The 15,704-nt window shown below is 37.3% G+C and overlaps 1 protein-coding gene across 3 annotated transcripts in view; it reads left to right on the top strand.

Annotated features, from left to right (window-relative positions):
- The window catches only part of KHDRBS3 (KH RNA binding domain containing, signal transduction associated 3), a 201,778-nt gene that overhangs the window by 76,581 nt on the left and 109,493 nt on the right, over nt 1-15,704 (top strand). For all 3 annotated transcript variants that reach the window (XR_007728260.1, XM_050801567.1, XM_050801568.1), the window contains exons 3-4: nt 6,383-6,499; nt 12,465-12,611. Coding sequence is in view for 2 of the 3 variants with exons in the window: in XM_050801567.1 (XP_050657524.1) it covers nt 6,383-6,499; nt 12,465-12,611 (264 nt within the window). In the remaining variant the exon portion in view is untranslated. The remainder of the gene's footprint in view (nt 1-6,382; nt 6,500-12,464; nt 12,612-15,704) is intronic.

The following is a 15,704-nucleotide window of genomic DNA, read 5'->3' as shown; positions in this document are numbered from 1 at the left end:
AGGATATAGGATAGGTGGGTCTGGGCGGATTTCACCAATCCCTTATCCCCCACTGGCTCCCCAGAGGAAGTGGTTTCTTTATTCTCTTTGACTTTCTCTGTGAGTGCCTGGGGGCTAGGAGGGATTTTTTGCAGAAAAAGCTTTTAAGAAGGTTTCAACTTTTCTAATTGGGTGGTTTCCAGGGCTTCATACTCTCATGTTAGCCCACCCCAGATGAGCAAATGCTTGAGTTTTATTCCTCCCTGTAGATGCCTGGACAGAGATACCTACAGGGAGAAATAATTTTTGCCCAGGGACTTCAGTGTTAATTTGCTTTCTGTCCAGGTTTTTTTTTTTTTTTTTATAATTGTTTAAAGGGTGGATATGACGTTCCTTCCAACTCTGTACGTCTGAACTGAATGTGCAGTTCTTGGAGCGCAGCAGTTTTGAGAAGCTGAAAAAAATCCCGAATGGCTAAAATTAAAAGCAGAAATGTGTTGAGGCTAGAGAGGTGAGCCAGAGCTTGCTCCGGGAGGGCTTTTCACAGCAGTAGCAAAACATTGGCACTCAGGTTCACAGGACAGTCACATCGTTGTATTTTAAGCAGAGATGTAATATGGGCAACTTGTGTTTTAAAAAGACCTTTCTGTTGATTGAAGGAAATGGAAGTGGATACAGAGAAAAGACTCTGCAGTGGTCCAGGGAGAGGAGATGAGGGCCTAGACTAGGGTGGTTGTGGTAGGACTGAAGAAAATGGACAAGTTTAAGAGATGTTTCGGAGGTAAAATCATTAACATATAACTAATTAGATCATTAAGATGTATTAAACGCCCTCTCTCTTCATGTTGGAGAGAGAAAGCAGTGAACACACAGGCCTAGTCAGCGCCTTCATGCAGTAGGTGGCAGGCTTCAGGCCTGAGTGCTGCAAAGACGGTGGCTCCATTTGCTGGGCTAAGGGACTCTGGAAGAAGAGCATGTTTGAAGCTTTGGTGGCGGAGTTTCCAAATTCAGTGTTGAGTGTTGTGTTAGAGGTCAGTAAAATAGCCCTTTATTATACTAATCAACTTTTTGGTGAGCACTCAGTTACAGGAAACCTTTTAATGGGGACCATGACATGTTCTTGAGATTTAGTTGTTTATGAAATGACAGCTTAACTGTAATTGCTCCCCACGGAACAGTGTCATGTCACAAATATAGTTTAGATCAATTAAAGCCAGTTCGGAAAGGCATTAGGTCTTTGCCAGTGAATAATATAATTAATGTAGCTTATACATCATGCAGTGAAACTCAAATATAGTTACTATATGTTGTTATACCATCTTCATAATCACTCAAAAACCAACTCAGGGTATGTGACTTTTCCTGATTAGTGGAAACAAGCAGTTCAGCTAATCTTTAATGGAGAAAATAATGGGACTTTGGATGGTTTGTGTTTAAAAATGTAACATTTGTGTGTCTGTGAGAGATACAATAATTGACATCCGGAGAAAAATTATTAGGAATTATAATTTGCAAATTAGTAAAATGATAATTTCCATGTAAGTGAACAAATAAAATTATTAATAAATGAATATTTATTAATATTAATAATGAATATGTATTAATGGACAAATTAGATTATTTATACAAATGAATGTTAAAATGTATTTTCTTATTTCTTACTGTCTTGCAGATATAGTTTTAAAATAAAAAGCAAATCAGGACATGGATAAGGAGAGACTATTTGAAAAGGTGATTGCAAGAGCACAGAAAGAGACTATGGGCAATAGGGAGAGGGGTTATTAAAAAGGGAGAAAGACCTGACCGTGAAAACTGTAAGTTACATCTCAGGAATCAGGCAGAAAAGGGCTTTCCTTTCTTGGGTGAAGTGCTTGAGGCCAGAACAGTGTGGGGCAGTGGGATGAATGGGTGGCAGTCGCAGGATGGGACGGTGATCAGACAACACTACCCCTTTGGCTTTTTTTCCAAAAGGTCCTTCAGGTAGAGCTTGTCTGCTGGTTCAGACTGAAGATGGGTCAAAGTTCAGGGGTCTGAAGAAAGGAGAGAAGTGGAAGCAAAGTTTAACTAACTCAGGATATGTCTTTTTCTGATTGATCAGTGGAAACAAACAGTTCAGCTAATTTTTGAGGGCAAAATAATGGAAATGTTGAGGGTTTGTGTCTGTTCTTGCTGTAGGTAAATAAAGGATCATCTGTGAGTCTTATCTAAGTCATGTGGGTAAGAGTGGTCCTTTGCAACAAGCACTTTCCAGAAACACAAAAGGGTGGGAAGATTTCTTAATCATCACTGTTTTTAGGTGCACAGGGCTGCTCAGGTAAAATTCAACATTGTCACAGCGCTTAGCACTTTATCTGATATTTTAATCTTCATAATAACCCTGAAATGTAGTGACTTTTATAAGCCACACCTGGAAATTATGAAACTGAAGGCTAGAAATGCTAAGAAACCACTGTGTTCACATTGCTGATAAGATGGGGGCACTGTGTGATGACACCCCTTCAGAACCCATAGCAAGTGGACATCAGGAGGTGTTATGGGACTAATGGCAAATAAGAGAACTGTGCTGCTTTCATTGTTTATTGTTTGTGTCATCCAGAAAGTCCAAAATACATACTCAGTCCATCTGTTGGTGAGGCCTTTTCTTGTTGCGAGTACTGTGACTAGCTTGAAGGATTTTTTCTTAAAAAAACAAGAAGCAACAACAAATAAAACCTACCTTAGGGTATCATATGGAATGCATGGAGGAATTGAACTTGCAAATGGAGAAGATAGTAATAAGGACTTTAAGCCTAGGAAATTGTCTGTGGCTTTTCCCTCTAGCAGTATTTCTTACCCGGGCCACAACTGACATTTTAAACAGGACACTTCTGTGAAGGGCGGGACCATCTATTTCTGATGTCCGACATTATAGGCCTTTGCCCGTAAGTCCCAGTAGTGACCCTAGCCATTGTGACAACCGAATAAACATGCTAAATATTTCCACATGTCCCACAGGAAGGTGATGCAACATCTGCAGTTTGAGAACCTGACGGAGCAACCAAGCACATTACCACTATTGTGACTCAGCTCTCAGGACGTTCAGTAGCCACATAATTAGTTCTAAATTTCAGAATCTCTTGACTTCCGGTCAAAGACCAATTCTGTGGCTGATCTGGGTGGCCTGGGCCAGGTCATGCCATTTTCAGTGTGGTGGCTCCCTTGGTAGCCTTGTCCCACTTGCCATAGGTTCTGAAGGGGCGGCAGTTCCAGAGAAGGTGGGTCTTGTTCAGATAAAATTGTATATATCCACAACAGTTAAATTCATCTATTTATTACTTACTAATTTGGCATCAAGTATACACAATCTGCTGGCTGCTCTCGTGGGTGATTTTCATATACTTTCTTATTTAATTCATGCAACCTGCACCCGCAGTAGGTAGTATGATCTGTGTTTTGTGGATGAAAAGTCTGAGATTCGGGAGGGTTAATTTGACTGGGGAGATTGAACTAACTTGACAGGGAGATAATGGTTGAACCAACCGAGTTAAGAGGAAAAAGAAGGGAAAATAAAAGTGTTTCTGGTTGTCACAGTATTCATTTATATGCTTTTTGTGAACAAAACACTAACAGAAGTGGAAAAAATAAACCCCTAAAGGTATATAAAAGTCATATAAAATGCTTTTTCTTTTTGCCTAGAATGCTGTCAAGTGACCTTTAATCAATCATATCTCTCTGTGGACTTCAGATTCTTCCATATAAAATTAGATGTTTGGATTGATTTCTAAAGCCTCTTAATTTTTATCACTTGGGAACTATTTGACCACTTAAGATGCAAGATAATTATGACTATCTGACTATCAAAATTTATTTTTGCTCCCTTTTTGAAACCTCTTAAAATAAATATAAATGAAATAAAAAGGCATAAATTTATGAAGATCACAAGAATGGGAGAGTGAGACAATAGGCAAATGATGTCTATAAAATTTTGGTGCTTGCAAAATAGATAGATAAATGGTAATGGAGACCAGAGAAAGCAGAACCCTGAGCTGGCAGGCGGAGAAGAATTCAACCAGAAACATGTTCATTACTGTGGGAAAACTCAAGAGCCCTCAGGAATTGTAGATAGCAATTATGGTAAAGGTGGATTTATGGAGTAGAGCTGACAAGAGTAGACTTGGTTGAAAGGTATAAGAAGTAGTTAGATCACAAGATGTTCTCATCTTATAAAACCAGGCATCTGCCCCTCCACACTCTAGCAAAAGACCAGAGGTTTCTTGAAGAGGTCGAATTGGAGAACTGTGAGGCTCTAAGACACAGACAGATACAACTGAGGATGAGGGTGAGATGTCACACTGAAAATGAGGGAATTGTTTCCTTTAAAAGTATGTGTGCTTAGTGATGGGATTCCCAGTATTCTGGCAGCTGGACTTAACACCTCCTCTTAAAAGGTTGAGGAGTCTCTCTTCAGGGAAGTGCCTCACCCAAGTGAAAAGAAATATAGATACTGATATTTCAGTAGCTCTTGATAAAATAACTCAGCTGCCATATTTACAGTGAAGACTACTCTTGCCAAGTCCCATGTATGAAAACAGAACTTCCAGTCAGCAATCCTGAATTTTCAAGAACAGATAGTAGAGGATTACCAGACATCTGATAAAATCCCATAAAAGAGAAAGGGACCAGCTCACAAAATGAGGAAGGGGAGACTCTTGGAAGAAGCAGGTACTTTAAACTCCAAGGTGGGGACAGGCTGCTGTCATTAATATCTTCAGAAAGGATGAGAAATGTCATTGTTTCCACAAAATATAAACAAAACACCATAAAGAAGAAACAGCTATAAGACAGTCTTATTCATAGTTAAACATTTGATAGCAAAAATGAAGGAATCAATAGGTATATAGGAAATGTAGTTAAATTCTCCAGAAAGTAAAACAGACACAAATAATAAAAAAGAAATTTAGAGATAGCAATCCATCTCAGGATGTCCAAGGTCCAAATAATAGAATTGTCAGAAAGATAATAAAAGTGAATGGGGATCTAGAATCAGGTGGGATTATATGGTCAGTACCCAGTCCCACGTGATTCTTGCTCCCATTTACTCCACTTTTTCCACCCTGTAGTAGTATTCGACTTTGTAAACTCTGCAAGTATAACTTTTATATTTAAAAATATTTTACTGAAAATGACATTTTAATAAGCAAAAAATAATTACATGCAAAGATTAAAAATATATATTTGAGTTTTGGTTGAAGACCAATAAAATTAAAAGTGGGAAGGAAAAAATACCATTTAGATTTTTTAAAATGATAAGTACTTTTTTCAGGAAAATTACTTCAATTGCCATAGTTAGGTAAATTGAGGAACAATTTTCTCTTAGAAACAGCAGCGCAGCAGTGGCATGGATCGCAGAAGAAGTGGCTGCTCTGTGAGTTTGTAATCAAGCATCTTGCCAAGGCGAACAGCTTCCTCCCTGCTGATTTTCTATTTGGAAGCAAGAAGTAGTCATGATTTACCTTAATTATAGCAAGGCTTTTAAAAATTGTGTGAAATTCCTGATTATTTATTTATTTTTTTATTCAAGATGTATGTATTGAGTGTCTGTTATCTGGCAAGCATTGTTTTAAACAGTGTTTATATTGACTGACTTAATCATCAGAACAGCCCTATGAAGTCAGGTCTTGTTGTCATTCCTGTTTTACAGATGAAGAAACTGAGGTATAGACAGGTTAGGTAACTTGCCCAGGGTCACTCAGCTGGCAAACAGAAAAGGCTAGGTTTTAAATCATGGTAGTCTGGTTACAGAAGGCATACCCTTAATTAATTCACTACTATTCTGCTTGTTGAATAAGGAACCCCAGACACCTAAGGTTAAATAAATGGCCCACATTACCCATAGCTAGTTATTTTAGAAGCAATAAATTTTGTTGTAAAGCTTCCATTAGCCACCAAATGCTTAAGAACTCATCTAGGCCAGTCCTCTCACTGATTGAGTAACCAGATCTAAGGGCTGACCAGGTAGAAGAACCAGGTATTCCACAGTGACCGGTGTAGTGCATTTAGAGACACCTGCTGTCATTTTTTCTCACCTATGTTCTCATCCTGTAAGTGTTCATTCATGGTGATATTCAACGTGTGCTGAAACAGGATAGCAACCAAGGAATTCTGGGAAATTAGCTTCATTCACAGTTGTGGAATGTAGCCATCACTGAAATAAATATAAAGAAATATATCAGGGTTTTTTATTTTACGTTTAGCCCCGTTTTATGTGGTTTGTGGGAAACATATTTTGATGCATATAGCAGGAACTTCAAATATTTGCCATTAATCAGTGATGTGTAGAACACTACAGTGTTTCTTAATGTTCAAGATTAGGAAATTTCCTTCAGATATAAATGCTACAAATTTGGTCGTTTATTTTTCCTAGTTCAACTTTGTGGGGAAACTTCTGGGTCCACGTGGCAATTCTCTGAAGCGTTTACAAGAAGAAACCTTGACAAAAATGTCCATCCTTGGGAAAGGTTCCATGAGAGACAAGGCCAAGGTAATATTAATTATAGAAAATGGCTAAGTTGTGAGTTATGTTATATTATGTACTCTTATATTGTCCACTGTATTCATATATAGTTACATAAGGGGATTTATTTGTGATACTGTTTAGAAAATTGGGTCCCTCTGGTCAGCTTCAGAATATGTAGTAACTTAAACCTGCATCTATAACATTTATAGTCATACATTAAATAAAAGCATAATACTTAAAGTTTTGATTGCAGTTGTAATATGTCACCTTGTAGGAAGTAAGATAACATTAAAATTATCGTGAAAAGAAATAAAAGCTATCTATAGTCTCATCGTTACTGTTTGCATTTTAGATTAGTGTTTTTGGAGTCTTTTTTTCTGTGCAGACATTACATATAGTTGAGTTTATAATGTATATACTTTTATTATTTTTGCTTTTTATTTGATATTGTATGCATTTTAGAATGTTATTAAAATTGATTTTAAGTGTTTTAGTAATTGCTTATTGTTCTAACACATAATTGTTCTACTTAGATGTATTCACATTAATAGTCATTTTTTTAACCAGCTAAAAATACTATTATTTTTATTGATCATTTTCTTAAATATGCCAATTCTGAAAGGAATTTTCTCATATCATAATGTGTGTCACTTACATTGTTTTCTAAAGACACATGTTGTTTTCTCATTATTAAAAGATTTACTGAGAATCAGATCCACATTGAGCGATCATATACCGTGAAATGTTGAACAGTGATTTTTTTAAACACAGATGATTTCAACGCAATCCAACATCCTCACAAAAAGACTATCTAAATAATAGCTTTTATAATAAAAATGGCCAGTATTTGTTTATTGAACTGCCACTGTGAGTCAGGCACTGTGTGAAACATTTTACATGTGTTCCTTCATGTTATCCTTGGAAAAATGGTGGGAGATAATATTTTCCTCATTTTACCTGTAAGGAAACTGAGATTCAGAGAATTTGAGTGTATTATCTGGGTTAACTTGAGAAATTTTTTGTTTTCGACTAACATACCCATGGTTTTCTGATACCAGCACCCATATATTTTCGACAGCAATGGAAAACATGACATGTATCAGATTTTTATGGGGTACTGTTTAAAAATACAGATTCCCCTACCTCTACTTGTTTAGGGTAGAGCCTCAAAATGAATTTCAGTAGGTGTTTGAAATGATTCCAGTGCATGGCCTGGTTTTTTTAATTACTCACTAAATATTACTGTCTTAAATTATGACTTCAATTCCCTGACTCATCTATTCTGGCAGTAGGAGAAAATGAAAACATATATTTGGCCAGTTGGTCAGAAATTACATGTGTATTTTGCAGGAAAGTTCTCTACCCTTGCTGATATCTTAGTTCATGCTCTAATAAGGCCACCTGGTAATGCACGATATGAGCAGTGAAACCCACAAGCAGGATTCCAGTGTCCCACTTACTTAGTTTGTTACTAAGGGGGTTGGTCGGAACCACTGCTTGGTCAGAAGCAGTGTTTTGTAGCATACAGTGGTAGTAATCAGGGCATCCACCAAGAATTTTACAGGTAGAAGGGAAACAAGGCAAAGCTTTATCTGGATTGTATGCCCAAGTTAGCAGCAAGTGCCTGACTACCCATATAATAAAAGGGATCCTAAATATTATCAGCTTGGTGTCAAGGCTTGGTGGGCCTTCCAGATTATATTGTCATATCAAGGTTCTCTGTTGTTGGCATATTGGACACACAGCATGTCAATAGCCAGTCATCCTTTTTGACGGGATCTGTATTATGAAGTAATGCAACTTCCCTCCCAGCCACCGTGGCCATTTTGCTGATGAGCACCTTGAGTTGCATGGAGACTACTGGGGAATAAGGTGCTCTAGCATCTGCTGCAATGAGTCCTCTTGACTACCTGGCTGAATGCCTGCTCTGCATTTGCATGGGACACCCTGTTTTTACATGTTTGGCCCGCTTTTCCAGATCATTTATCACCTATTCACTGATTCTTTCATTTTTATGTCTTTGGGAATCAATATGGTGATTCTGCAAGTGGCTGATTGTGTATATTTTATCAAGATCCTCGGGAACCAGGGAGGGGAGTAGCATACATTGTGGATTTAGAATCCACTGAACCCACTGTCAGTGCACTGGCACCACAAGTCTCCTTACCTTCTAATCTTGTAAGCCCCACTCTGCTTGGTGGCCCTCAGGGGAGTGGCGTTAGGTCAGAATCAGTTCTGTTAATTCTCAAACTGGCTAAGTGTTTCCTCTCCTTGGTGTAAAGTCACTCTAGTAAAATGTCCCTGATGCTTGCTGGGATCTGAGATTCAGAGAATTTGAATATATTATCTGGGTTTATTAGAGAAATTCATTGTTTTGGGAGGACTAGGAGGAAGCTCACACACTAGGAAATATAGTTACTGTATGCAAGCAGCCTTTTCCCTGGGTTTAACATAGCTCTCTTGTTCTCTGCATGTTTGATTAAGCAGAGATTGATCGTAGGCCAGGAGATGATAAGGAGGAGGAGTAGTGAAGTGTGAGAATTGTCATTTCCCTTCAAGGAACTACCTCAGCTGTGTAAGCAACATGGGAAAAGGATCACCAGACAGGCTTTTGCCTTGTGGAAGGCTCTGTGGCATTTCACTATTGGAGTACTCAAAGTTGTATGAATCCTCTCAAATGTCAGTTTGTTCTCAGGTTTAATTTATTCTTAGGTTTTTGCTGTTATCCAGACAGTGTCCTGAGTCTCACATAAGAGATGGCTGGGCATCTGCATTTTTATTCAGCTGCACACGGACTTGAACTCTGCATCTGTTTGTTGACCCCATCAACCTGTGGCTGCAAACAGTGCACTCTAGCTTGCTTCTGGCTCTTTGGGCCTGAACTGATAACAGTGTAAAGCCCCCAGTCTGTCATTTTCTCTCTCAACTCTTTTCCATCAGCTTTGTCTACCTCTTGCCTACCTGTACTCCCCTCCCCATTTTGTCCCATACTGTGCTGTAGCCTCTGTCACGTGATCCATCAGTCATTCTTTAAAAGCATTTTACTGAGGGTGACCACAGATCATCATTTAAGTGACAGGTTTGCAACTTAAATGGATACTGGCCAGTCACGGTGGCTCACGCCTGCAATCCCACCACTTTGGGAGGCCAAGGCGGGGGGATCACCTGAGGTCAGGAGTTCGAGACCAGCCTGGCCAACATGGTGAAACCCCATCTTTACTAAAAATATAAAAATTAGCCAGGCATGGTGGTACACGCCTGTAATCTCAGCCACTCCAGAGGCTGAGACAGGAGAATTGCTTGAACCCAGGAAGCGGAGGTTGCAGTTAGCCGAGATTGAGCCATTGCACTCAAACCTGGGTGAAAAAGCGAGACTCTGTCTCCAAAACCAAAACAACAACAACAACAACAACAAAAAAAACAAGATTATACTAGTATCCCATCTGCTGTATTATCGTCACTGCCTGAATTCTTGAATATTGATTTCAGTTGATCCTTTTTACTAGTTTTAGTTTTCAGAAGTTATCTGTTAATATGTTTATTTCTAAAGAGATTCCCTTATTATTTTAATCTCATCCTTTCAGATTTTAAAAGTGTTCACTATTTAAAATCTAATGTGAATATAATTTATCTTCTGCATTTATTCGCTACGTTTATGAAATTATGGGGGTCATTACTGATGTATATCAGTTGGTTACATAGCATAATAATCATGACAATGCTCTGGTCTGTTGAGCCTTCAGTTTGTGCCAAACTTCGTGCGGGATGTTTTGCCTACATCGTCTATGCTATACAATAATAGAATAAATAAAATGATAGTTATATAATAATTATCATTACTACATTTATCATTTACTGAGTGCTTATTAGGTGCAAGGCTTCATCCTAAAGACGTTTTGTTTGCTAACTCCTTTATTACCATAACAGCCTTCTGAGATAAGTACTATACTGTTATTTTCCCCACTTAAAAATCACCCCTTTAAGATGAGGGTAATGTAACCTGCCCAAGTCATACAATAAATGTTGGATTAGGGGTTTAATGCAGAATTTCAGCATCTATGTGTTTCTCCAAATAACACATTGCCTCTCATCATTAATCTGTAGAGTGGTTTGGTAATAACTCCTCTGTCTGTGGAATTGTGCCATGGCTACAGCTATGATAAGAAAGCCTCCCTGTCCAGCTTAAGTTTGTGATAGAAATAAAAATGCTTGAATAAGAATGAACAATTAAAATCATTATTTTGGTACTCTATTAGAAAAGGATAAATGTTTGTTTCAATAATTTGTGCTTTCAGAGATGAATCGCTGTACGTAGAATCCAATTTTTAAAACTTGAGCCATGAGAGAGATTCAGATCAGATGGTTGAAATATTCTGATTAGAACAATGAAGAGTTGGCGTAAGATAATGGTTTTTATAGTCAAAACAAATTTCAAAGGAAATTTATAGACTATTGTGGCAGCTTATATTTACATACATTCCCTTATGTTTTTTCCTTTCATTCAGTTTCTGGCATACTTCTATTAATATGATGGAAGCTAGCATGTATTGGTGCCTACTGTATGTTAGGCAGTGTACTAGGTAGTGTATACACTGTCTCCTTTCACCAGCATTTGTATAAAGCTGTCCCTTGTGTTCTCAGTAGTTCTGCATTAACATACATGTGCTACCAATAAACAGATTTTGCAAATTAAGTATTGGATTACATAGAGTCTGTCTAAACTCACATGGCTAGGACCAGCATAGCTGAGATGAAAGTGTAGCTGAGTAAATCCCATGCTCATCTCCGGCTCTGTCTATTAGTCTTTCTTTTCTTCGTAAGAGTTCAAATAGTCAAGTCACAGAAGTTGAATCCTTCAAGGGTGAAGTCAAGGCTTATGTGCCTCTAGCATTTCATCATTGGCCTCTTGCTTAGTTGTGAAATTAAAAGGTGGTATTGCCAGGAATTCCTGGGGTTCCCTTGGTTATGGGATAGCCTTTTTGAGAGACTAGAAAGATTTCTTATCTTTTGGAAATTAGTCTCAGATTTCTGTTAATCTTAATCTGTCTGATATTAACATTGGAAACAAAGATTAATGGAAGACCCAGATTCTGAAATGAGGACCTAACATTGAAGGTTAGTTAGGAAAAGGGAGAGGAGCAAAATCAGGAGTTCCTTAACAATCTGTTTTTTCTCCTCCTAGTTTTCCTCCTACATTTCATTATGGAAACAAAGATTAAAAACTTTTGTCATAATTGTGTAAAATAATGTAATAAAGTCTTTCATTTTGTTTTATTCACTGTTTTATTCTCAGAATATAGTGCTTGGTATGTAGAAATGTTTTTTGAATGAATATGTGAACGAGCAAATTGACATAGCAATGAATGAATGTTTAATCATTCATTCAACAAATCTTTGTTGAACATCTGTATACCAAGCACTTTTCTAGACATGGAAAATGCATCACTAAGCAAAGCAGTCACAGTGTCTGCTCCATGGTAATCACTTTTTACTAAGAGAAAATAGACATGTTTTTTAAAATAAGATATTTCAGATAGTGGTAAGTGCCTTGTACCAGCATCACAGACACACATAGCCAGTGTAGAAGTGAGCACGTGAGCTCAGCCAGGTTGAGCAGCACAAAGGAAGCATGGGCAGCTGCTGCTGAGGGCTGAGCCAAGGAGACTGGAGAAGGTGAAGACAGCCTAGCAGTGGAAGTGAGCAGATGATGGAGCTCCTACAAGTCAGCATCTGGAGTGGGATGTTATTCCAGCAGCAGGAGGAAGCCTTTGGAGTGTGTGTAAAAGCCTGGGAATATCAGGATCACATTTGTAGCTTAAACCTTCTTTTCTAGAGTGGTGTCTACTGTTTTGTGAATTTTCTGTGACAACCGCACGCCAAATGGATTGTTTTTATTTTGGGGGATTAGTTTTTATTTACTTATTTTTTTATTTTTTCATTTCTTACAATGACACATTTTTGAATGTGATTTCTTTTTTCTTTTTTCCAGGAAGAAGAGTTGAGGAAAAGTGGAGAAGCAAAGTACTTCCATCTCAATGATGATCTCCATGTTCTCATTGAAGTGTTTGCCCCACCTGCAGAAGCTTATGCCAGGATGGGACATGCTTTGGAAGAAATCAAAAAGTTCCTCATCCCTGTTAGTACAATTTTTCTTGATTGTTAACTTGTACTTTAAAGTCTTTGCTTTAATCCTTGATAATTCTTGTCTGTAACTGTTATTTGCGTAGCTCCTTTTCCGCTGAAAAGCTGTATGGGCATCACCTCACGTAGACCTTACAGTGTCCCTGTGAATTACTGGGCATCATTCCTTCTTTATATATGAGGTGTTGGAATTTCAGGAAGATTCAATAATATGGCCAAGGTTACATAGCTAAAAAACTTGCATAGCACAATCCCTAGTTCAGGTTTTGAAACACTTTTCCTACGATTTTATGTGACACTTTGCAAATTTTTTGTTCTCCAACACAAAACCGTTAGTGCCTTCTGCGTGCCATGCACGGTGCTTGGTGTTGGCATGCAGACTTGAATAAAAGCAGTCCCTGCCCTCGTTTAGTATAATATATTATGTAATTTAGAGGGAAAGAGAAACATCAATAGATGATTTCAGTACAACATGATAAATATAGTAACAGACATAACCATAATGAGCACAGAGGGCATGGGCTATTTAGCTAGCTTCTGCCAAGTATTTTGGATGTTTTGTTAAAAATTGACTATCTGTTTTAACCCTTGCAGACACCTTGACATTGCTAAGGATGTGACAATTTAAAGGGAATACATCTCTACCTCTGTTACAAAAATTGATTTAAGTCTTTTGTGTGATTTGTATGCTCTTGATAAAAGGACTTTTTATGTCATTTGCATGCTCTTGGTAAAAAGAATCATAAAGTATTCAACACTTTGGCGCTGCAGACTATTTTAGAGAAACTGACACATCTGTCAAATAGTTCTCTGGATAAGACTGTCTTTGGTCATCCTAGGCTAGTTTGGTGGATTGACTTACATACTACAGCACTTGTACTGTGATTATACTATGTGTGAGGAAAACAATTGTTATATTTATAGGCAAAGGATATTTAAATCACTTTTGCCTTTAAAAAGCCAGGACATGGAATTGCATTAAGTATGTAATAACCTGGGAACTGAAATGGCTAGTATTTTCTTTAGTTCCTATGAGCAAATATGACAATCTATTTCTTCATTTAGTTTAAAAACAAAATTTCTAAGGGCTTCGCTATGTGATAGGCAGGTGTGAACTAATAAAATACATGATCTCTCATGGAGTTTCATGGCAAAGTCAGATATGAATCAGTTTTTCATACAAATGACTACGAAACTGAAACCCTGACAAGACCACAGCTAAGGAGAGGTGTATGTTTTGGTGATGATGCAGTGTGGCGCAGGCAGTGCGTCTCTAGCCAGGTGAGACAGATTCTCTTTTCCACAGATGGCTGCAGTAGCACCTTTTATCCCGTGACCCCTACAGTCCTTCCCCGGGGTAGACTCTAATTTCCCTCACACCGAATCTGGGCTGGCCAAAAGAATCTTCACCTACTGAAGGTCACCAAGATTTTCTGTTTTCTTTAAATGTTTTTCAGTATTCTCTCACTTAAAATCCATTTTGAGTTAATTTGTTTATTTCAGGTCTCTAAATTTATGTTTTTCTGGATGAATATCCAGTTTTCCTAGCACCATATGTTGAAAAGACAATCATTTCCTCATTCAGTACCTTAGTACCATTGTTGAAAATTTACTAAACATAAATGTAAAGGTTTATTTCTGCACTCTCAAATTCTTTTTCATTGATTTGTATGCCTACTCTTAATGCCAGTAGCATGCTCTTAATTACTTTAGCTTTAAGTAAATCTGGAAATCTAGGTTGTGTAAATTGTCCAACTTTGTTCTTTTTCAAACATTTTTTTTACTTTTCTGGCTTCTTAGCATTTTTATATATGTTTTAGGATCAGCTTCTTAATTTCTGTTTAAAAAAAAAAAAAGCTGGCTGGGATTTGATACATATTATATTGAATCTATAGATCAGTTTGGGGATAATTTTCATCTTAACAATTTTGAGTTTTCCAATCCAGGAACATGAAATGTTTCTTCACTTTTAAAAAAGATATTACAAAATGTTTCTCAATAGTGTTTTATCGTTTTCAGGGTATCAGCCTTTTCCTTTCCTTTGCAAAATTGATTTGTAAATATTGTATACTTTTTGATACTATTGTGAGTGCAATTTTTAAAATTTCATTTTCAGATGGTTACTAGTGTATAGAAATACACTTGAGTTCTGTATATTGATTTTGTATCTTGTGATCTTGCCGTGTTCATTAGTTACAGTGTGGTGTTTTTAAATAGAATCATTACAATGATTAAGTGGAATCCTAATTAGTGGAATACAGGAGCATGTCATCTGTGAATAAAGACGACTTAACTAGCTCCTTTCCAATATGGATGCCTTTAATTTTTTTTAATGTAATGTTGTTATTCTCTTCTATTCCATTCCACTCCATTCCGTTCCTTATCACACTGACTAGAACCATCAGTGCAGTGTTGTTTCTAAAACTAGGGGGGAAAGCATTCAGCCTTTCACCGTTGGCTGTAGGTTTTTTTATTGCTGCTCTTTGTCATGTTGAGGAAGTTCTCTTATATTTCTCATTATTGAGAGTTTTTATCCTGAATAAATGTATAAATATGGGTATTGAATTTTGCAAATGTTTTTCCTCCTGAGATGATTGTGTGGTTTTATTCTCCTTTATTTTGTGAATAATAGTGTATTACGTTAGTTGATTTCAGATTTGAAGCCACATTTGCATTCCAAGGATAATTCCCACTTGGTCATAGCATGTAGTATTCTTTATGTGTTGCTAGATACGGTTTACTAATAGTTTGTTAAGGATTTTTGCATCTGTAATTATGAGGGACATTAGTTTGTAGCACAGTATTTTTCTGGAGTCTTTTATATTAACTTACACTATTTTGGGTGCCCTTCATTTCTTCCTGTGGATAGAGTTGCCATATGGTGTTATTTCTTTTCAGCCTGAAGGCTTTTCTTTAGACTTTCCTGTAACCTAGGTCTGCTAGCAAAAAGTCTTTTGTTTTTCTGGGAATGTCTTTATTTCACCTACATCCAAAAAAAATAGATAATATAATTATTGATTGATAGTTTTTGTTTTTTGTTTCTCCAGCACTTTGAATATGCTGCTTTGGTACCTTCTGACCTCTGTTA

The sequence above is a fragment of the Macaca thibetana genome, chromosome 8 (genome assembly GCF_024542745.1).
Source record: "Macaca thibetana thibetana isolate TM-01 chromosome 8, ASM2454274v1, whole genome shotgun sequence".
NCBI classification, from domain to species: Eukaryota; Metazoa; Chordata; class Mammalia; order Primates; family Cercopithecidae; genus Macaca; species Macaca thibetana.
The sequence above is the reverse complement of the archived record's forward strand: the minus strand, read 5'-3'. Positions and strand labels throughout refer to the sequence as shown.